This window comes from Rhipicephalus microplus, chromosome 9, assembly GCF_043290135.1.
Source record: "Rhipicephalus microplus isolate Deutch F79 chromosome 9, USDA_Rmic, whole genome shotgun sequence".
NCBI classification, from domain to species: domain Eukaryota; kingdom Metazoa; phylum Arthropoda; class Arachnida; order Ixodida; family Ixodidae; genus Rhipicephalus; species Rhipicephalus microplus.
This window is the reverse complement of record NC_134708.1, coordinates 11,994,332-12,018,427: the sequence shown is the minus strand read 5'-3', so window position 1 is coordinate 12,018,427 and position 24,096 is coordinate 11,994,332. Positions and strand designations below refer to the sequence as shown.

At 46.0% G+C, this 24,096-nt stretch overlaps 2 protein-coding genes across 3 annotated transcripts in view; one reads left to right on the top strand and one right to left on the bottom strand.

Moving 5' to 3' along the window:
* LOC119164857 (trissin receptor-like) overlaps positions 1-24,096 on the top strand; it is a 220,866-nt gene that overhangs the window by 13,321 nt on the left and 183,449 nt on the right. The window lies entirely within an intron of this gene.
* Positions 1-24,096, bottom strand: part of LOC119163472 (reticulocalbin-2) — a 32,891-nt gene that overhangs the window by 5,393 nt on the left and 3,402 nt on the right. The window contains exons 3-5 of the mRNA XM_037415477.2: positions 16,414-16,561; positions 14,061-14,177; positions 11,136-11,344 (exon numbers count right to left, since the gene is read on the bottom strand). Coding sequence (XP_037271374.2) covers positions 11,136-11,344; positions 14,061-14,177; positions 16,414-16,561 — 474 coding nt within the window. The remainder of the gene's footprint in view (positions 1-11,135; positions 11,345-14,060; positions 14,178-16,413; positions 16,562-24,096) is intronic.

Genomic DNA, 24,096 nt, shown 5'->3' with positions numbered 1-24,096 from the left:
TGGTTGCTGTCGGGCTGCGCCGACGGATGCTAGTCGCGCCGATCGTGCCTGGCGTCAGACTATAGAGTGCTCGCATTTTGCTAACGTAACGTCGCTGTGCCCAGCGTGCGCGTGCGTCAGCGCTACATTGGAGTATATTGGGCCCTTCATAATGTGCACGCGACCGTTTTGCTAGCTCAACATATACCAAATTTGGGGTTAGGTGAAGTCAATGGATGGCGAATGTATATGACAGGTGCAAACATGATAATCCTGACACGCGTGTGATGTAAGAACATGACAACATACCACACTCATGGCATGCTCGTGGTCGTTTCACTATAGCTCCACGTATACTCAATTTGTTGTCACGTGACGTTAACAGATGACGAAGGTAAACTACACATCCAAACATCATAACCATGACACGGAATTCATGTACTTCCACCTCATAACGTTTTGCTGATTTAAAAATGACATATCAACCTTTCTCATTCGTGCTTCGCATATCATCGATTCCCACTGTACGTGGGATCTGCCAGTTTTTTTTTAGCACGATGCAATGGAGTGTTCGCTTGAACATCGATACACTATCAAGTTTTGCATGAAGCCTGGAGAGGATGTAACCGAAACAGTTCAGATGCTTGAAGAGGCATTCAATGACGACTGAAGTTCAAGGTCGCTTTCTGGGAGTCGGCACAAGGTGGCAGACTGGGAGGAGGTTGCCGACGAACCCCATCCTGGACGCCCAACAAGGACAAGAACCGACGAAAAATGTGGATGGTGTCTGCTAAGTTTTGTGCTCTGATCATTCATTGAGTATCCAGCGAATTGCTGACAACCTACACAGGTGGACATTTGCAGTACATGGGATAGTGACCAAAGGTCTGCGAATGTGCAAGGTAGTCTATGCCACGCTTGTGCCGAAAGTGCAGACGGAAGATAAAAAGGAACTACGAGTTTTGTGCTGTCAAGAAATGTTGGACTTGATTAAAAAATGAGCCGGACTTGACTCTGTTGCAAACGGAGACAAATCCTGGGTGTTCGAGTACAACCTATAGTTGAAAAGGCAGAGCAACGAGTGGCACGCAAAATCATCATCCTGCCCCAAGAGAGAGATGAAACTGTTGAGGAGATATTGGGCCAGTAAAAAGCAAGGGCAGGAGTAGTGCTCACAAATGAGCATTTTTTCTCTCCACACCAGTTTTTCGTGCCCCGTTTCTCGCTCAATGACTCCCAACAGCGCACCAATCGAGAGAGTCGGTGCTTCTGCAATACAAAAGAACTGTATCAAAGGGAGAGGCCTTGAAATCCAGACTTTCCTTTAAATTCTCTTGCTGCTATGTTATATGTGCAAACTTCTTAAAGGAGCAGTGAAATAAATTTTATACGTGTCCCGTTTTCTGCACCAGTGTGCAGTTATGAGCCCACTATTAATGATACGCTCCAGATAATGCAACAAAGGGGCAAATAAATTTCTCTGAAATTAACTTGTAGGACCAGTATAGAGCATGGTCCAAATTGAGAGCAAAGCCTGCCAAATCACAGCGCTGGCAGTGCTACCAGGCGGCCACCTCACGTGGTCACACAAAATGGCGACACACGTTTCGGCTGACATTTCATCTGCTAGGCCCACATGTACAGCCATATGTTCACAAATATTGTCATCATCGCCGTCATCAGTGTCTACAAGTGATGAAGAAAGTGCAGAGAAATTCGAAATCGCTGGGATTTATGTCGTCACGAATCATTTTCGCTTCGATCAAGCAAAGCAATGATTGATTGATATATGGGGTTTAACGTCCCAAAATCACCATATGATTATTATAATAAAGAACTGAGACAGTCAAAACTGTTATTCGAGACCAGGTAAGAGCGTAGGCCTAGCTAACGAAATCATCGGCAGTCCGGGCCAAGCGTCTGGTGCTTAGCACTGACAATGTGTTTGGCGAGATTTGCATGACCCACTACATTCGTCATTACATATTTCCCCCTCGCTGAAGATGGTGCCAAGTAAGTGTTCTAAGGTGTCGTGAGGACAAGTGGTTCGTGATATGGTTTGAGGCGATCCACATGTACGATTTCGCTGCCTCGGCGACGCAGGTCCACAGTGGCCATGAAGGGTTCAATGAGGTAGTTAACAGCGGAAGTTTGTTCTATGACGCGATAAGGCCCATGGTACCTGCTGACAAACTTTGTAGAGGTACCAGGAGCAGCACTGGGGGGCACCCACAGCCAAACAAGAGAGTTGGGCGAAAACTAGTAGTTGGACCGTCCATCGTCGTGAGGAAATTTCTGTAGCCCTTGTTCTTGTGTTGTAAGGGTGCGAGCTAATTGCCGACATTCTTCCGCATACGGCGCGGCTTCGGAAACTGGTGTGCCTTCAGATGAGTCGGGTCGGTAGGGGAGAATGGTGTCGATTGGAGATTATGGTTCTCGACCATAACGTAAAAAGAAGGGAGAAAAGCCTGTCATCGCTTGAGGTGCCGTGTTGTAAGTGCACGTTACGCAGGGAAAGATAAAATCCCAGTTGGTGTGGTCGGAGGCGACATACATAGAAAGCATGTCGCCAAGAGTTCGGTTGAAACCGAATATTTGTTTGTGGGCGATATGCGGCAGTACAGCGTTGAATCACATGGCATTCTGCAAGAAGTTTTTGAATAACATCCGCGAGAAAGACGCGGCCTCGGTCGCTCAAAAGTTCACGCGGAGCGCCGTGACGCAGAACAAAACATTGCAGCAGAAAAGACGCAACGTCACGTGCTGTCGCGGCTGGTAAAGCAGCCGTTTCTGCATATCTCATGAGATGGTCGATCGCTACAATAATCCAGCGATTCCCAGCTGATGTATATGGTAGAGGACCATAAAGGTCTATTCCAACCCGGTCGAATGGTCGCAGTGGGCACGGTAACGGCTGCATTGGTGCAGTAGGACGGCTAGGATCTTGCTTGCGGCGTTGGCACTCTGTGCAAGACCGAATGTACTTTTGAACGAATGTGTACATGCCGCGCCAACAAAACCGAAAACGTAGCCTGGCGTACGTTTTAAACAAACCGGCGTGCACACACTGTGGATCGGCATGGAAAGCAGCACATGTCCTGGCACGGAGATGACGAGTAGCCATTTGCGACCTTCAGGGTGGTAGTTGCGGCGATAAAGTATTCCATCACGAATGGCGAAGTCAGAGGCTTGTCGGTGTAGCGCTCGAGATGGCGGGTGGGCGAGCGTTTCAGATAGGTAATCCATCACAGACGCAATCCACGAATCTTTGTGCTGCTCCGCAGCCATGTTGATGGGTCCTGATAGTGGAAGGAAGTTGTCATGGATGGAGACACTCGCAATATCAGTAGAAACAGGCAAACGCGAAAGAGCGTCGGCATCAGCGTGTTTCTGGCCTGAGCGATAAATGACACAGGATGTCGTACTCTTGGAGCCGTAAAGCCCATCGTGCCAAGCGTCCTGAGGGATCTTTGAGGGAGGATAACCAGAAGAGCGCGCGGTGGTCGGTAACAACATCGAAAGGGCGGCCGTACAGATAATCGCTAGGCATTCTTTCTCAGTTACCGAATAATTTGCTTCTGTTCTTGTAAGAGTGCGGCTCACGTATACAACAACATATTCTTGGTACCCAGGCTTTCGTTGGGTGAGTACAGCGCCAAGACCGACACCACTAGCATCTGTGTGGATTTCTGTGAGAGCGCTTGAATCGAAATGACGCAGTATGGGTGGTGTTGTAAGCAGTTCACGCAGCTTCGCAAAGGCACTGTCACAGGCTGGAGACCATGCAGATAGATTGCGGTCTCCCTGAAGTAGGTCTGTCAGAGGCGCCGTGATCGAGGCGAAATCTCGGACGAAGCGGCGAAAGTATGAGCATAGCCCAATGAAACTACGCAGCTGCTTGAGAGACGCGGGCCTCGGGAACTCGCGAACAGCACGTTGCTTAGCGGGGTCAGGAAGAACGCCATCCTTTGACACGACGTGTCCGAGAATGGTCAGCTTGCGCGCTTCTAGTTGAGTTGGAGGCCTGCTGCAGAGAGGCAGCGTACAACCTGTTCCAAGCGACGAAGGTGCGTGGGAAAATCGGGCGAGAATACTACTACATCGTCTAAGTAGCACAAACTTGTGTTCCATTTGAGGCCTCGTAGGATAGTGTGCATCATGCGCTCAAATGTTGCCGGTGCATTGCATAGGCCGAATGGCATCACGTTAAATTCGTATAAGCCGTCTGGTGTAACAAAGGCAGTTTTTGGCCTATAATTCGGATTCATGGCCACTTGCCAGTACCCAGAGCGTAGATCAAGGGAGGAAAAGAACTCTGCGCCTTGTAAAGAGTCGAGGGCATCATCGATTCGAGGCAAAGGATAAACATCCTTTCGTGTTATTTTCTTTAGGCGACAATAATTTACGCAAAAGCGTATGTTGCAATCCTTCTTTTTAACTAAAACAACCGGCGATGCCCAAGGACTGTTTGATAGTTGAACAACGCCTCGCTTTAGCATGTCACCTACTTGTTCATCGACGACACGGCATTCAGTCGGCGAAACACGGTATGGTCGCTGCCGTAGTGGTGGGTGATTACCTGTGTCGATCTGGTGGTATACGGTAGATGTTCGACCTAAAGTAGTGCTGTGACTGTCAAAAGATGGCCGAAACTTGTCAAGGAGGCTCAAAAGCTCACACCTCTGTTGTGGGCTTAGGCCTTCGTCGATGACACGGTTGAAAATGTCGGTAGTGGAAGGGTCATTCACGGAACTGCAGGAAAGGGCGCTGACTTCCGATGATTCATCAGGAACCTCAAGTGTAGCGATGGTTTCGAATGATTCTATCGAGCCGATAAATTTGCCTCGAAGCAGCGTAATCGTGAATAGGAACGGATTCTCCACAGGCACGTTGGTCGCACCACCTTGAAGAGTAAGTAGAGCGGTTGGGAGCGGTGATAAGTGGCGATGAACGAAAGCAGCAGAAAGCGTGAAGAATGCGGTAGCGTCAATGACGGCGGAACACGACACAGGTGCGAAGACAGCAGCGCGTGGAGGGATCTGGGTGTCGTCACTAATGACCAACTTCGCGTAGGAAGGGCGATCGTGCACTGGTAGCGCATCACCAAGGGGACAAAAGGCGACTTCGGCACGGCCGCAATCAATGACGGCTTGGTGATGGGAGAGAAAATCCCAACCTAAAATGATGTCATGAGAACAGTGTGGGAGTACTACAAACTGCACTGTGTAGGGCGCTCTTTGAATTACAAATCTGGCAGTACACACAGCCACAGGCTGTGCTGTGGCAGTACAAAGACATGAACCCAAGTAAGGCATTGTCGCTTTTCGAAATGAACGGCAAACTTTTTCGGCGATGACAGAAATTGCGGCACCAGTATCAATCAGGGCAAGTACGGGTACACCTTCAAGAACGGCATTAATTACATTCGGCGGCGAACGAAGAGGGCTTGTGCTTTGCGATGACGACGCAGTTCTTGCCTCAGGAACTGCGTCATTTAGTTTTCCGCGTCGATTGTAGGGGGGCGTCGGCGCATCGGGGAGGGCGAGCGTCGACGCGGAGAAGGCGATCAGCAATCAGGAGCTGGTCGGTGGCTTGGTCGAGGAGCGTACAATTCGGGGTCTGGAGTGTATTGAGTGTACGTGTAATCGTTCTCATATGGACGTGGGTTTTCACGTAAGTGAAATGGGCGGCGGCGGCACAGGCGTGCGACGTGCCCAGGTAGACCACGCGAAAAGCAGATCGGTCGGTTGTCGGCAGTGCGCCATAGATTAGGGACTCGGCGAACTGGAGGTCGTGGCGGCTGGGCGGCATAAACAGGAGCAGGCAGTGGAGGCGGCGCCTGGAACGTCTGTGGTCGTGGTCGTGCTGCTGCTTCGTCGTACGTCAATGGTGCATTTACTGGTGGCACCAGTTGCGGAGGAAGGACCTTAGACACTTGATCTCGTATAATAGTCCATAGAGTAGGGCTAAGCGGCACACTGCCCTCCGGTAGGCCAGAGATGAGCGAGAGTTGGCGGGCAACTTCTTCGCGCACAAAATCTTTGATCTGCGAGAGGAGGACGGGATCTTGCGAGCGAGTTAAGCCGGACATCGATTCCTGATGTGGGACCGCACGGCGGGTGACGAGACGTTGCCGGCGGAGCTCATAATAGCTTTGGCAGAGCTCAGTAACTTGGGCGACAGTAGCAGGGCTTTTTGAAATGAGCATCTGGAAGGCGTCCTCGTCAATACCCTTAAAAATATGCTTGATGCGGTCCACCTCTGTCATGTTCACATCGACGCGCTTGCACAAGTCAATGATGTCTTCTATGTAACTTGTAAAGTTCTCACCAGGCAGTTGAGATCTCGACTGAAGGCGCTGCTCCGCACGAAGTTTGCGGACAGAAGGACGACCGAAGACTTCACTGAACTTTGCCTTGAATGCTGTCCAGGTGGGAACGTCGGTCTCATGGTTCCGAAGCCATAAGTGGGCACTGCCACTGTGGTAAATGCCGACAGTGGCCAGTCTCGTGGCTTCATCCCATTTGTTCAAGACACTCACGAGTTCGTAAGTAGCCAGCCAGTCGTTGACGTCGTGATCGTCAGTGCCGCTGAATATGGGAGGATCCCGCTGACGGACCGCGCCGGAGCACACGATGGCCTGGGAAGCCATAGGAGGAGGGCTTGTGGCAGATGCAGTGGTCATGACAGCAGGTAGAGAGTCCGGCTTCGCAACTCCAGCATTGCAAGGAGACCCCGCAAACTCCACCAATTGTAATAAAGAACTGAGACAGTCAAAACTGATATTCGAGACCAGGTAAGAGCGTAGGCCTAGCTAGAGAAATCAGCGACAGTCCGGGCCGAGCGTCTCGTGCTTAGCACTGACAATGTGTTTGCCAAGATTTGTATCATTTTCACTTCGATCAAGCAAAGCATTGATTGATTGATATATGGGGTTTAACATCCCAAAACCACCATATGATTATGAGAGGCGCCATAGTGGAAGGCTCCGGAAATTTCGACCACCTGGGGTTTTTTAACGTGCGCCCAAATCTGAGCACACGGGCCTACAACATTTCCGCCTCGATCGGAAATGCAGCCGTCACAGCCGGAATTCGAACCCGCGACCTGCGGGTCAGCAGCCGAGTACCTTAGCCACTAGACTACCGCGGCGGGGCTTGCAAAGCAATGGTTTTAAAATCCAGGCCGATCCGAGAAGCGATGAGAAAGCACCTGGAGACACCAGCATTGGCCATACTGCCTCACAAGAACACAGATCACGACGAAATGTGGAGAGGACAGGGGCTCTTAACCTGTTCACAAAAAACAAGCCGTTCAGAGGTTAACAGGAACAAATGATTTATTCGACACAAATGATCAGTTGCCATGAAGGTGAAATGCCTCCTCACCGCTTAATTTCATTTACATCTGCTGATTCTTCCACTATGCCAAGCTTGCATTTTATTAATCCCCTACGCACACATATATGCTGTCGACGCTGTGTGCACGTCGTCCGCAGCCAGGTATCTGTGCTAGCACATCTTGCCCATGTCGCTGTCAGAATATTTAAAACAGCATGGTCAGCATCTCCTTTATTGAGGTGCGGCACACGCTCAGTACATTTCGCAGCTGCCGGTTGTCTTGTCCGAGAAGTTCTCTAACAGTATCAAAATATTTAGTTTTCTCTGTATCTCTTTTAATCCCTCCCTCTCCATTCCCTTGTGAACAACTGTAAAGGTGTTCTCTTTTAAATCACTCTTTTAAAAATCACTCTTTTAAAAATCACTCTTTTAAAATCACTACTCCCCCCCCCCCCCTTTTTTTTGGTGCAGTGTGTTTTTGTGAGATTAACATTCAATGCACCGTGGATACACAGTGAGAGGTGTACATTGCATGCACAGTACAGTCCTACCTGCAAGCTTTTACAACCAAACGTAGGAGCTCTCCACGACAAAAACATTCCTTCTTGGGGTATGTGAAATGCCTTTAGTGTCAGCCACATTCAGCTATTTTATGACATGTTTGCACGTGGTGTGGTTGAAAACGGTGCTCGAAATTATCGCACACTGAATAGTACAGGACAAATCATCCGAAGCATTGCTGCCTTATGGTACGACAAATACTCAGGATTTTTAGGCGAACCAACACAATGAATACAACTGTATTGAAGCCACTGCCAGGCGACATCGCCAGTAGGCATCACGATAACAAGACTGAGATCACTGACGTCGTTGTTACTCGACCATTGTCACTCAACATCTGGGGCGGGGCTTGGTAAACCGCTGCACACGTCGCACTACTTTCAGTTGCAGAGTGCCGAGTGCCTGTTGAGCTTTCGTTCACTGTTTGCCCTAAAAATAAAATAAATTTTACATAATGGAGGCATCTTTTGCACACCAAACTATCGAGTGAAGGCCATACCTCGAGTTTGAAATTTTGTGTCACGGCTCCTTTAATCTCCTCTGCCCACCTAATCTTATGTTTCCCCTTCCTGCGTTTGCCTTCTGTGGGAATCCAGTAACTTGCCCTCGATGACAAGCGGTTATCCTGCCTACGTGCCCGGCTCATGCCTTCTTGATTTCAACTATGATATTTTTAACCCCGGTTTGTTCCCTGACCCACTCTGCTCTCTTCTTGTCTCTTAAAGTTACACACTTTCTTTCGATCCTTCTCCGCATCGTTCTCAAATTAAGCTGAATCCTCTTTGTAAGTCTCCAGGTTTCTGCTCTGTAGGTAAGTACTGGCAAGATGCAGCTGTAATATATCTTCCTCTTCAGGGTTAGTGGCAGATTACCATTCATGATCTGAGAATGCTTGCCGAATGTGCTCCGCCTCATCTTTATTTTTGTAGTTATTTTGCTCTTATGGTTCGGCTTCGCGGTTACTACCAGTCCTAAGTAGAGATTTTCCTTTACAACTTCCAGTGTCTCACCACCTATCGCAAAGCGCTGTTCTCAGCTGAGACTGTTTCACATTACTTTAGTTTCATGCCTATTAATTTGCAGACCCAATCTTTAGCTGGAACGGGCTAAATCCAGGAACGCAGGCATAAAGAGACCCCTGACAGCGGAAGTTTTGTTTGCGACTTTTTTACAGCGGTTTGTAACTTTGCGTATGGTAATGCTGAAATTGAATTGTAAATGCTCTAATGCATCGTATATTTAATGCTAGCATCTTTAATTCCAAATAGTATCGTTACTTCAGAAAAATATTGCGTTGGTTTGATACGCTTGCCTCAATACCATAAGAAATGAGCGCCCCACACAGGGGCAGCGCGTGCGCTCAAGCTTTGGTGACGCTGTGTGCGCCGTTTTCAAATAGGTGGACCCACGAGTAGTGAAGAATGAAACGATGCAGGTGATTTGAGGGCTACCCCCTCAGAAAAAAGAGAGCATTCCTGTTGTAAGCAGCCAAAACCACCTTGAGAGCAGCCAGACAACAAAGGGAGAGGGGTGACGAATAATAGCCCTTGTCCTGTGCCAGTCTGGGTATTGTGCACACTCGCAAATGCTCTTTGATGACAACAATCCTTGCTTGACCTCTTAAATGTCACAAGGGGGTCGCTGTCTACATCTACGTCAAAACACAGAAAATGTCGATTGCACCTGTATATTCAGATGAATATGTACCCTTACTTTAAAACCAAATTAAAATATCTTATAGGTAACGCTCATCACTAATATAATCAGTCAGAAGTGGCCCCGCATGCAGGACCATCAAACAACACATATATCTCGAGTTTCCAAATTTGGTGTCAGGGGCCTTTTGAAGTAACATTTTTTGTGACAGCGTTGCTAGTTGTGCCCAGTGCTGGTTAAGCTATGTGTTCAGAGGTGACACAAACCTCTTAAGCGGTTTTACAAGTTGCCAACCAGATCCATGACATCTGCACTTAAAACAACGAGGAAAGTGGCGAACAATGACTGTAGCAAGCTATGAGATCATTTGGCAATCACAGCATGTTGGACCCTTATCTTTTCAAGGGCCTCTTGTCAAGTTTGGCTATTTTGAGCAGACAAGCACAACGCTTGCACTGTGCACTCACGATTGTGTCTGCCAAGCACTACATCACTAGGCATTGCGGAAGACTTTCAAATTGAACATTGTCTGCTCTTTTCCTTGTGAGTGTCATGCTCCAAGAAAGGGCGATGACGTATGTCACACCAGGTGTGTTATGTAAACGGAGGCACTGCATTGCGCACCAAAAAGAGTCGCGATGACCTTCTCGTCTGCAACCAGAGCGACATGTGAGGAGAACGTCAAACATTTTGCCACAGCAAAAACTCTGCAGAGTATCGTGACGTATCTGTGATGTGCTGATGCACACATTATTATCTGGCTCTAGTATGACAGTGTACAGCGAAGAAGTTTGGCTGGTGAAGGCTAGACAGGGCAACGGTGCAAAGCTCCCCACCCTAAACTAAGGCTGCACGCCACTTTGAAATATTTCTTCCCCTGCTTTCGATGGGGGAATTTGGAAATTTCAGGGCTACAATGCTCTCTATCGCTCAGATAACAGCTTTCAGTCCATAACTAAAATTTTCTTAAAAAGGGGCCTGCAACACTTTTCCAAGTAACCATCAAATGGCTTCATTAAAGGAGTTTAATGACTCAAGAATCGGCTGCAGCAAGAATTCTTAGAATCCATTAAGAACGATTGGAGTTACAGCGATCTGTTGCATGCTGCAATTGCTTCCTCACTTTTTCCATCCCGACGAGCACAATAGAAGCTAAAGAGGCTGTGTTGAAAGTTTAGTGTGTTCCTGAAAGAGTTATGTTGCGAGGTAAGATGCTTCGCACTGCCAAGAGTGCTCTCACCTGTAGATGTGAGTTTGTTTCAAAGTTTACCGAATTCTTGAAAGTTGCAATCCGTGAATACACTACATCTTCTTTCCCTCCATCAGCCTCTTGCAGATATCATTGTCTTTTTTTTAGACGATTTGAATATTTCAGATTATTTCACAGTTCCCTTCCAGTTCAATGTATTAGTCGACAAGTGTATATGGATAAGAAATTAGCCTGAAAGCAACACAGTAACTACACAAGAACGATGGCGGCATCAGGACAGGGACAGCATAATAGGTGGGTAGCCCACCACGGACCCAGCTCCAAGCTTTTTAGAGCTGCAGCAGTAATAATAATAAAGAAAAGCAGACAGAAAAAATGGCAGTGCTTACTCGTTTCCTGGTAGCAGCCAGTTGAGGGTTTCCTCCTTGTCGAGCTTTCTGTCCCCGTTCTTGTCATAGTCCACTTCGAACCGCTCCTTTTCAGCTAGGTACTGCTCGTTGCTGAGAGGCTTGTCTGGGTCTTCAGTTGTGAACTCTTCAAGGCTCAGGTAGCCATCCTTGTTCACATCCTTGCGCTTCATAGTCTCTTCGTACAACGTCTGGAGAAAGCGGAACATGCTGTCAGTGTGATCTAAGCAGCAGAACTGACTAAACGTGCGCTGTCAATTACATCGTGAGCTACCATAAAATTCGGAGCCAGAGTCCCCTTCGATTTTATTTCTTTAAATTTCTGGGCCGTTCGGAAAAAGTGTTCCCTCTCCCTGATTTGCACCTTGATTGCGCACTGTATCTGGGTGACACTAACCAGCTTGAATCAAATACAATCCTGATCAGAATCCCAGTCTCTAAGTGCCATAATGAAGTTAGGACACGGCATGCAGGATTGTTAGGTCCTTGCAAGTGAAAGCGTGGCCTTTGAGATACACATTTACATTTCAAGGATGGTATCCATGACATATTCTAATCATAGTGGACATACTAGTTAAAAAAAAAAAAAGCAGGGCCTTCGAGATCTGTCTGTTGTCCTGATCTGTTGAATAAGCATCGGCTTATCACAGAAGGTGTGAGCATGTCATGCTTGCCGCCGTCTAATGGCACCGCCTTAGTGCTTTTTTTGTCTCTCAAGTCATCAATGTGATGTGCCGCATCCCAAACGAGAGGCAGAAAACTTTTGAGGAAGTTCACGGGCACTCGGCTTTCCTGGTGGGAAAACTTTGCTGCTGCCATCTACGAAAGCACCCCCTCTGCTTTGCAAGTAATCTCGACAAGCTGGGGAGGGGGGGGGGGCCACTTGGTCGGATTTTTAGAGTAGCTTTTTTAAATAGGCTTTTTGTGCAAATTTCTCTGATAATGCAACAAACTTTTTCTTTCACGGGTGTTGTTTGAAAGTACAGTTGGGACATGTCTACACGTATTGCAGTAGCTAATTATCCCCAAAGGCGTTTGATTATTCCCAGTGCTTTGCTATATACATCTCATGTATGTTACTATGCACCTTGTACTGGTTTTTTATTTGTTTACTTGCAATGAATTAGTTTATTCACTTCTTTGAGGTCAAGCAGTCTGGACTGAGATGCACTGAAACTACTGCCTCCGGGATAAGGGTTGCGTTTTACAAAAGCGACACAGCCGTGCGTCGGCATCTGAGTGGCCGCGTAATAATAACAAGAGAAGTTGAAATTCGGAAAGGTATGGAAAGCACTTCATAACAGTAAAAAATATGGGCATATATTCTAAACAAGTAGAGCTACAACAGCATTCGAAGCCACAGTACTTAAGTTTTGGATCTCACTTTTTCATTACATGCAGCAGGTCTGCATTGTGATGAAGGAATAGACGGGTTTGCTTTAAATCCTTGTGTTTTGGTCACCTCTGAGCTCGTAAGCTTAGACCTGGCAGCACACATGCATAAAACATGCCATGCTTATATGATGTTATGCGTCTGTAAATAGACAGCTACAAACCTCCCTTTTCAAGCGAAGCTTCTAGGAGTTGGATTTTCGGCGGCAGCATGGTTTTCGAAAAAACCTGGTGCTCGTGGGTGTACAGAAATGTGAAGCTACGTGAATTGAGCCCTCGAAGTCGCACTGGTCACACGCGTAAATGTATGCACCATTTTCCAATAATTGATATACGTGCTCTTAATAATCATGGGCTTGATGGCAGCAGGCAATATCCGATAGGGCAATCTCATCTTTTGTCAAGGTCACCTGTAGTTTCACGTTGCCACATTCAGATTACGCCCCTTTATCGTTCCATTTTGTTGATCCAAACATGACAGTGGTTGCCTGTAGCAACAAAGGCATTATGCTGCAAAGCACGTGAGTGTTTTTCCCGAGATGGAAGAAGGAAAACGAAGAAAGCAGAGCACATAGCGGTAGAAAGGAAGAAAAATAGTAGGTCAGGCACTTTCACACATATTTCTCAAAAAGGAAGAACTCCTCCTTTTTTTATACGATGCTCATGGGTGGCCACTAATGCGGGAAAGTTTATGTACAGTTCACAAGAGCTGGCCAATGCACAGTCACGCATGTTCTCTGACATTAGAAGACTGCAGTGCCCCAGTGCCATTCTCCGAAACCACTGATAATGCTCATGACAGTAACTAAAATCGACACATGAACAGTTTCCATTCTATTTATGCTCAGCTTGTTGCACTGGCTTGTGCTCTGGAAAACATTCTTTACACATCGGCTGTCGGGGCAAATAACACTGATAACTAAGTACTAATCGTCGCAATGGTTCGGTTATGGCTACGCTTTCGGAATGACTTAATGTACTGGGATCCACCACGGTGATGCAGTGTTTATGGTGCTTGTCCGGCGACCCGAAGGTTGCAGTATCGAATCCTGGCTGTGGTGGCTGCATTTTCATGGAGGGGACATACTAAAGGCCCGTGTACTTAGACTAAGGTGCACGTTAAAAAGTAGCAGATGTTCGACATCCCACACAGTCGGATCATAGTTTTTGGATGTAAAATACCCCCAGTTATTCTAATTATTAATCTGCTGTGAGAACATACCCATTAACAATATTAACATTATGCTTCTGACTAATTAATGGCAAAGCCAGTGTCCTGATTCTGACAAGAAAGTGCGAACTCCGAGTGCATAAGCAAGATATTTAACTGATGGAGCCAATTTTATGAGTTTTATATATGAAAATTCTGTGATAGTGCCAATTTCAAAATCTGCTTGGCTAGCAACAGCCTGGCAAATTGAATGGGTGGAAAACAGGATGGCGAATTGTATGGTTGGAAAACAGGAAAAAAAGAGAGGGGCATTGAGCGAGAAAGCGTGCAAGTGGCTCAGTTACCTCCTGCATTTCCGGGAACTCCGATGGATGAGAGAACTTGGGAAATTCATTCTTGTCGAGCACGCCATCTCCATTGGCATCCGCTGCTTTGAAATAACGATCATCTTCTTCGAGCAGCTGAAAGAGAAGATGCATTTTGCATCAACGGTGTCTTTAAATAGGCATGCCTTCAAAAGGTTAACAGCAACTTTGGCTCAATTGCCCATACATGGTTAGTACACACAAACTGAGGCATGAAGAAGTTACAAGGCTGGTATCTGCCTAATCTTCTTGTCACAAGTCGTAAGCAAACAGCATTCACATCTGTTAGTAGATATGACTCAAGCGTTTCCACTTTACCTCAGATATTTTTCTATGCAATGTGGGCATTGCACTTCCAGTCAATACTCAAATATATTTCTAACTGAGGTTTCTTTTTTTTTTTCTATTCAAACCCTTGTGTCACATACACTAATGCACCAAACAAAAAAAATTTGTGCAGGAGCTTCTCAATATTCACACTGTCTATCAACAACCGAATTTTTGTGAAAACTTGTGGTGCACAAAAAAGGCACGGACTAATAAAATAAATACGATGGAACAGTGGCGACGGGACATACGACGGAACAGCCCATCATCTCGTCGTCTTTCTTAGTCTGCGTCTTTTTCGTACAACACAAGTTTTCACAATGCTTCACCTACAACAAGCCCATTCTTGCATAATTTCAAGAATTTCTTGCTTTCGGGAAAGTTTTTGCAGCTCACTTGCTTACACAAGACTAATGTGCTGTATCTGTACACCTATACCTCGTTGATCTATGTGTACACTGTCAATTTTAATGCCACTACACATGCACATAGCCTGCATGAGAGTGGTATTTCCAAGTTCTTTTTTACTGCTCTGCCAAGAGCTAGCCCTAATCATTACAAATAAATAATATGAAGCCAGCGATAAAGTGAAGGCAAGGGTGCCCAAACTCACGGACAGTGACATTCGTTTCAGCAGTCGTTAATGAGGACAAAAGCAGTCAGCGATACGCAATGTAAAATCCTGCAGCAAAAGCACGAACAGTACACACTTGCTTCTGGCTTCTTCTTACAGAATCGACAAGACTTGGCAGAGACTGGCTGGGGTTTTGTAATACTGTTACGTGCTTTAAGTTCTGAAATCAAAGGGCCGCCACATATGCAAAGTTAGTGAAGCAACATATGCGATTGTTTCAGGTGTCGGGAAAGCGATAACTCTACCCGAAAGGGTATTCAGGCAGTTGCTGCACTTAATAAAGAATAACGGCTGCACTATGAAAAAAATAAAAAATAAATAAAACAAGCAGGCTATTGTTAGCAGCTTTCTGTCAGAAACAAGATGAGGTGCAAAGTGTGCCTCAATGCGGAGATAGCACAAAACAATGCGGAAACTCTGAAGGCTGACATGCACAGGGATACGTGGCTCATTCTCAACTAAAGTGCTGCTTTGAATGCCAGACACTTTGCAAGCGTTTGTCCCTGCCTTACATTGGTCAACGCATATGCAAATCTCAGAAAAATAAGAGTAGATGCATACTGAGGCATTAAAATAGTGTTAATGCAATCAAATGCTACAAAAATTTTTTAAATATTAGTCTTACATTGATTACCGAGTATTTCCTGAATTCAAACAAATGCTAAATAACATAGTTTTTATAGCCTCCTCAAAAAAAAGACCTTGTATTTATAGTATCTCGTACACGGAAAAGGAAGTCTCTTAAGCAGAACTGCAGGTTAAATGGGACAACTGTTTTGGATACGACCGGTTTTGTAGTTGAATTGCCCACCGACATTCGCGTAGCCAGAGGGAGTTGCTAGGTTTTATTAATGACCATTTATTTTTGCAAACAGCGGACAACATTGAAATTAAAGCACGGCAGGCATGTGCTCCCTGTACGTTAAACTGAGTGACGCTGGAGTAGCTGATTCCGCCCGATAAAGAACCCCAGGTGGTCGAAAATTCCGGAGCCCTCCACTACGGCTTCTCTCATTACCCTTAGTGGTTTTGGGATGTTAAACCCCATATATCTGTCTGATTCTGCTCGATTCAGAAACTTCTCAGCATAACCTTTGTCCGAAGTAAGTACTTCCATAACATACGCAAGCGCACGTTCAATTGCAACTTCCAGTTCGCACAAGACCTTTGGCAATTCCTTGCTACCACAGTCCAATAAATTTATTGCCAGCTTTTCCTCAATGAAGATTCATTTCTCGCCCACTTTTAATTCAGTCAAGAAGCGCTTCCATCTGCAAACGCATAAAATTCCTGTGGCTGCATTGACAAGAAGATATCAATCTTTGCTTTTAATGGCAAAAAGAAAAAATAGAAAGAAAACGAGTCACGTACCCTCAAGTCATTATCTTCGGTGTCGCTGTCTGAAATTTTCTGCGGTGATCCAAAGGCTTCGCTGACGTGCTCATCCCACGTGACTTTTCCATCACCATTCTTGTCTTCATCTTCGAACCTCTCGGCTGCCTCCTCTTGAGTAAGCAATCTTTGAGAGCACAAACACAAACGTACAATCATAGCTTGGAAATTGTTGCAGGCATTTACAGGAATGATAGCTGCGGACTTAAGTCAAGATTATTATGAAACAATAAGTTAATGAAATGTTGATGATGCCTACATCTACCCCCACATTATCAATCCAGCCAGTGCAGTGGCTGGGAATAGAATTCACAGCTAATTAGCTGTAAATAGGCACTTGCTAATAAGCAGCCAGGTGTGTGGGAAACCATGCTGACATTTAAGTTGTAACTATTGTTTAGAAAAAAAAGAGAAGAGAGAAATCCACATCTTTTCATTGAATGGCTATTCTTGTTACTGAAGCAGAAGAATAAACTTTAGGATATTGCGTGCCAAAAGCAAGGTATGGTTATTAGGCACTCTGCAGTGACAGACCACGATAAATTTTAACACAATGAATTGCTTAACATGAACCTCACACCAAGTACACAAGCATTTTTGGGACTTTGTTTTGGAATTCCAATACTGAGGCCGGGAGCCGAACTTGCACTCTCTCGCACAGCAAAGCAATGCCATAGATGCTAAACCGTCACTACAACACATTCCACATCAAGGTTTGGAATTTTACAAAGAAATTACTCATAATGTAAAATTCTTAAATAAGCATCCTTGGTTTGTAAACCGTAAGAATGTGGCTCTCATGAGTAGAAATCCAAAGAAAAGGCAGGAAAGTAAAGATGGAAGCTGGCATTGAGAAATTTGTAAAGAGGGGCACCTACCCTGTTTACAAACTTCTCCTTCTTAGAGTAGAATATCATCTAAGTGATCTTTAAAGGGGGCCAGTAAAAAACGACAAGGTCCGAAATTTGTTGAAAAGGGAAACATGTGCACTTTTGATTTGTGAACATGCTGCCGCATGAATTTGGCAAATACGTGCCATATTAAGGAAGTTACAGGTGTTTGAACATCGGTTTCAGCTGGTTTTAAACTTTCGTGCGACCCCGCGACCCTTCTTCCTTACAGAGAGGGGAACCCGTCGTCGTGACTGGTTTAGATGATGATGATGTTTGATGTTTTATGGCGCAAGGGCCGATTCACGGCCAAAGAGCGCCAGTTCATCTTACTAAAAAATATGGACAATGATTGTGATAAGCGGCTGTATAAGGGCCATAAAATTCCTCGCAGTAAGGCGGGTAAAAACATACAGGTAATAAAATCATGACCATGCTGTGAAAGGTGTGTGTGATGTGAACAGATGACAAAAGTTGGTGATTATAAAAGACGATGGTGGATATGTATGGCAATAGCACAAGTGCCTCACTCGTTCAAACCCTTGCGTCCAAGGGCCGTGAGGCATGTGCTTTTTTGTGTAGCCACCGCAGCAAAAACCTCTCTGGAGAGGTCCCGCTACGGTATGCCCGGGTATATAACATGAAAGCTGTGAATTTCTTTTAAAAACGCTAACAATGAATTATGACTAAAAAGTGGTTCCCTACCGACAAACATTGCAGGGTGTAAAGGTATATGTTGTCGGTAGAGTATTGGAAAATGTTGTTTTCTAAGAGTTTCTAAGTGTTTACACTGAATTAACATGTGAAGGACGGTTAAGTATTCCCCACATCTGTCACACAATGGTGGATTGCCACCAGACAAAAGGTGTGTGTGTGTCGTGTATGTGTGTCCTATCCTGAGTCTTGTTAGTGTTACCTCTGTTAGACGCGATTTTGATACTGGTGGCCAATGGCCAAGGTGTGGCTTGATAACGTGTAGTTTGTTTTGTGTGTGTGTATCCCACTTGCTCTGCCAGTAGTCCCTGAGTTTTCGTTTGAGAGACGGCTTAAGATCAAGGACCGGGATTGATGTCGGTGTAACGGCGGTGCTTTCGTGGGCGGATGCAGCAAGCTGATCCGCCATCACGTTGCCTTGAATCTCACGGTGCCCTGGCACCCAGCACACAACAACATGTCTGTTGAGTGTGTAGAGGGTGCATAAAATGGAGTAAAGTGAAACGAGGACAGGGTTTTTTTGTTTTTTAAGACTGTGCAGAGCCGTTACCACACTGAGGGAGTCTGTATAAATTACTGCTTTTTGTATTTGTGATTGTTTGATGTGTTTAGCTGCCACAAGTATCGCGTAAGCTTCCGCTGTGAAGATACTTGTGCCTGGATGTAGAGGGCCAGCATCCGAAAAGGAAGGGCCAACAGCAGCGTAGGACACAGAAGAGTTAGACTTAGAGGCATCTGTGAAAAACTCAGGACGTGTGTATTTGTATTGAAGTTCCAAGAAGTATGTTCGAATATGGGCAATAGGCGCATGTTTTGTAACTTCTAAAAAAGACACATCGCAATCTATAGTCTGCCACTGCCACGGTGGCGGGTATGCAACAGGAGCCATTAAACTGTGTTCAAGTGATACTGCAGTTTCTTCAGCTAGACCCTTCAGGCGAACTGAGAAGGGCTGCCTCATTGAAGGCCTGTTTTGAAAAAGAATGGAGCTCGATAAGTCATTAATAGTAGAGTATGAGGGGTGCCTCTTGTCTGCTTTCACCTTAAGGAAATATATAAAGGACATGTAGGTTCTTTGCAGATGAAGGGACCACTCATTTGACTCAACGTAAAGGCTTTCTACGGGGCTGGTGCGAAAAGCACCCGTAGAAAGGCGGATGCCCGAATGGTGCACGGGATCCAGCATATTCAAAGCACTTTGAGTCGCTGACTGATAAACAATGGCCCCATAATCTAAGCGGGTGCGAATAAGGCTTCTATACAGGTTCATGAGGCATTTCCTGTCACTACCCCACGTAGTACGTGACAACACTTTTATAACATTCATGGCTTTTAAACATTTTGTTTTTAAATACTTTATGTGGGGTACGAAGGTCAACTTGTTGTCCAAGATTAAGCCTAAGAATTTATGCTCGGCTTTGACGGACAGTTGTTGCCCGTTCAGTTGAATGTCGGGTTCCGAGTGCATGCCTCTCTTTCGAGAGAACAAGACACATGTGCTTTTTTGTGGGTTAAGTCGAAATCCGTTTTCATCTGCCCATTTGGAGACCTTATTTAAACCAAGCTGAACCTGCCGCTCACACATGGCCAAGTTGCATGACTTGAAGCCAAGCTGAACGTCGTCGACATATGTACAATAGAACATATTGCGAGGGATGGACAAGTGCAAGGAATTCATCTTGATGAGAAAAAGTGTGCAGCTAAGTACACCACCTTGTGGCACGCCTGTTTCCTGGACGAATGTTTGGGAAAGAACCGTGCCCACTCGGACACGGAATGTCCGGTTTGACAGGTAACTTTCGATTATGTGAAACATTCTTCCGCGCACGCCAAGGTGGGACAGGTCTCTTAGAATTCCGAAACGCCATGTTGTATCATAAGCCTTTTCGATATCGAGGAATACAGAGAGAAAATATTGTTTATGGACGAAGGCGTCCCTGATCTGTGCCTCGATACGAACAAGGTGGTCTGTGGTGGATCTACTTTCTCGAAACCCGCACTGAAATGGATCGAGCAAATTGTTTATTTCAAGAAAGTGTACAAGTCTGCAGTTTATCATTTTTTCAAAGATTTTGCACAAGCAGCTTGTGAGTGCAATAGGCCTATAACTGGAAGGTAAGGAAGGGTCCTTGCCCTCTTTCAAAACGGGAATTATAATAGCCTCTTTCCAGGAGTTAGGGATAGTGCCAGAACACCAGATAGCATTGTACAAACAAAGTAAGGTTTTTCGCGTTTCGATCGGCAGGTTTTTTAACATTTCATAAACGACACGGTCAGAACCTGGGGCAGAAGTACTGCAGGAGTTTAGGGATGTTCGGAGCTCAGCTAGACTGAACGCTTGATTATATGCCTCGTATCCAGTGCATTTGTGTTCGAGTTTCTGCTTTTCTATTCTTGTTCTGTATTTTTGGAAAGTGTCAGTATAGTGGGATGAGCTGGACACCTGTTCGAAGTGTGCACCGAGGAAGTTTGCCTGATCTTCCAAGGTGTCGCCCTGAGTGTTTACGAGTGGAAGTGTGTGTACTTGTTTTCCTGCTATCCTACCGACCATGTTCCACACTTTAGCTTCCTGTGTGTATGAATTGATCCCTGACAAAAACTTCTGCCAACTTTCTCTTCTTGCCTGCCGACGCGTTCGCCTGCCTTGAGACTTTATTTTCTTGAAGGTGTCAAGATTTTCGGCTGTCGGTGAGTTCCGAAGCAGCCTCCAAGCTCTGTTTTGCTGTTTGCGCGCGTTTCGGCATTCAGAGTTCCACCATGGCACACGCCGTTTCCCAGGGTGTCCATTTGTTTGTGGGATGCATTTTGTTGCAGCATCAATCAAAAATGCTGTGAAGTAGTTGACAGCAACATCAATGTTCAAAGTACTTATGTCATTCCAACCTAGACGAGCGATGGTATAAAAGTGTTCCCAGTCGGCTCTGTTTATGAGCCACTTGGGAGCACGTGATGGACACTCAGTTACTGTATTTGTGCTCAAAACTATGGGGAAGTGGTCACTTCCGTACAGATTACTGATGACTTTCCACTGCAGTAGGGGCACAAGAGATGGGGATACTATGCTTAGGTCTATGGAGGAGTAGGTGTTATTGGCGAGATTATAATATGTTGAGTCTTTTCGATTTAGAAGACACGCGCTTGAGGAGAGAAGGAACTCTTCAATCAGTCGACCTCGCGCGTCATACCGAGAGTCACCCCATAGCCTGCTATGCGCATTAAAGTCTCCAAGGAGAACATAGGGCTCCGGAAGTTCATCAATTAAAGAGTGTAAATCACGTTTTTGCAGCTGATAGCTAGGAGGAATGTAGATAGTGCAGATTGTGATCAGTTTATCAAAAAGAACTGCTCGAACAGCCACTGCCTCAAGGGATGTTTGGAGTTGTAAGTGTGTGCATGCAATTCCTTGATTCACAATGATGGCAACACCTCCGGATGATGTCATAGCATCAACACGGTCCTTTCGGAATATAACGTATTTACGGAGAAAATTTGTGTGCTTTGAATTAAGGTGTGTTTCTTGTACACACAGCACTTTTGGTGAGTATTCGTGTAAGAGTTCTTGGATGTCGTCAAGGTTTCTGAAAAGGCCCCTGACGTTCCATTGTATAATTTGAGTGTTCATGGTGAATGTAAAATAGTGCTGTGTGTACGAAAAGCGAGTGGCTGTTTAGACAGAGTTTGACTTCACTTAACAGGGCCGTCACCAGGCCCTGTTATCGGCTTTTTTGTTTTCTTGGCGCGCTCCAAGGAGCCACGCCGCTCTTTCGGCACCAAGGGTGCCGACGTATCCATTGCCTCCTCGGAGGCACTGGATGCCCGCACGTGCGGGCTGCTAGTTCGAATTTCGGGCCTCACCTGCGGAGGTGAGGCCTTGAGACTGGAGGACTCTGGAGTCTCCGGTCTCTGTTTGGGAGTAGGCGGTGTAGCCTGGGCTACAGCCGCCTTGGGGGCAGGTGCCACAACCACCGGCTCGGTATGCGCGGGCCGAGGGAGTGGCGAGGGCTGGTGCGGCGGTGCCCCCTGACGCGCTGCATCAGCGTATGTAGCTCCATAGAATGGAGCGACTCTTCGCCGTGCTTCCTTAAATGTAATGTTTTCCTTCACCTTCAACGTAATTATTTCTTTTTCTTTTTTCCAGTATGTGCAGGAGCGTGAATATGCGGCATGGTTTCCTTCGCAGTTTACACAGTGTGGTGGTTGTTTGCAGTTCTCAGACACGTGGCCTAGAACTCCACATTGTGCACAAGTCTGGCGACCACGACACGTTTTGGAGCCATGGCCATATTTCTGGCATTGGAAGCAACGGCGGGGGTTGGGAATATATGGTCTCACGGATGTCTTTGTGTACCCAGTCTGAATAGTTTCCGGCAAATCGCTCGAAGCAAAGGTCAGTACTAAGTGTTTGGTTGGGATTTCCTTTTGATCTCTTCTGATCTTAATACGCTGTACGTTTGTCACGTTCTGGCTCTTCCATCCTTCCAGAAGTTCAGCTTCCGTCAGCTCAAGCAAATCTACGTCTGATACGACCCCGCGAGATGAGTTCATGGACCTGTGTGGCGTAATACTGATGGGTGTGTCTCCAAACGTTGTGAGGGTGTTCAGTTTATCGAATTGGTTTTGTTCATGTATTTCAAGGAGTAGATCTCCACTGGCCATTTTGGTAACCTTGTACCCGGCACCGAGAGTTTCGGTTAAGGACCTAGCCACTACGAAGGGGGATACTGTTCTGGCTTGCTTGTTAGTTTTTTCACAGTGTATAACATGGAATCGAGGAAAGGTTTGTCTTGGCCGCATGAAAAAGTTGATATCTTCGGTGCGTACCCGCTTTGAGGAGGCACGATCACTTAGTAAAGGGAATGCTTTGTGCATGCTAATTGTATGTTGTTCGGTAGCGTTGGCGGCCACCCACCACGGAGCCCAACGAGGGGACGCTGCAGGTTTACAGATGCTGAAACCTGCAGACGCCAGCCGTACAACGCCACTATAACCCAATGCGCCTAGACCAAGGTAGGCTATTTGCACAGGGTTAACCCTAGCCGCCAGGAAGTTTGGAAGTAAACGGAAGAGAGTAGAAGACAGGACAGATAAACAGTAAGAGATAAAGACGAAGATGTAGGGAGAGAGAGATAGGAAAAGGCGACTGCCGATTTCCCCTGGGTGGGTCAGCCCAGGGGTGCCGTCTACGTGAAGCCGGGGCCAAAGGGGTGTGTTGCCTCTGCCGGGGGGCCTTAACGGTCCAATCACCCAGCGTCAGCTCAACCCCCAGGATCCCCTTTTCCCCGGACACGGCAAAGCCACGCACGGCTAGGCGTGGGAGGGAGTAGAAACTCCCCCGTTAGCTCGGGTCCGTGGTGTCGCTACACACCAAACGCCTACTTGCGCAGGCGCCCCTGCGGGCGACTGGTTTAGACCAATCAACGAGCAGCATGCCAAATCAAATTGCCAGTCTGCAACTTTTTTTTTTGCAAGTGCTTTATTTTCACTTTTTCTTAGAATAATGCATATACAGTTGTCTGTACAGGTAGCTTGGGAAGGCTGGTATCCGATCCAGTGTTGATATACATGCAGGTCAGTATAGTATTTTACAGATAGGTATATCATTCCATATTTTAACAAACACACAAATTAACAATGGTTTTCACAAAGTGCGCCTGAATAATTATAGCAGATACGTTAAAGGTCCTGATTCGCAAGAAAAACGAATTTACTACGCTGCTTAAAGTTACATGCGTTTTAACCTCCAAAGGTAGAATATTCCAGACTTTAGTTCAATTGAATTCAGTCACTCTTTCGCCGTATACAATATAAAATCTTGGCAAATTCAGATTGCCTTTCAGAGCATGCGTTGTACTGTGCGTCGGAATACAAAACACGTTACGAGCAACAGGAAGGTTAATGCTCACAATGCTATTAATTGAAATTCAAAATCTCATGATTACACAGAGCCCTTGGCGACAACGCTTGCTGTGTCTGTGAAATGTCTTGAATTATATCATTGCTGCTATTATTATTAATTATTTTCAGAGCACTTTTCTGTAAATTTTTAAAGGTTGTGGAT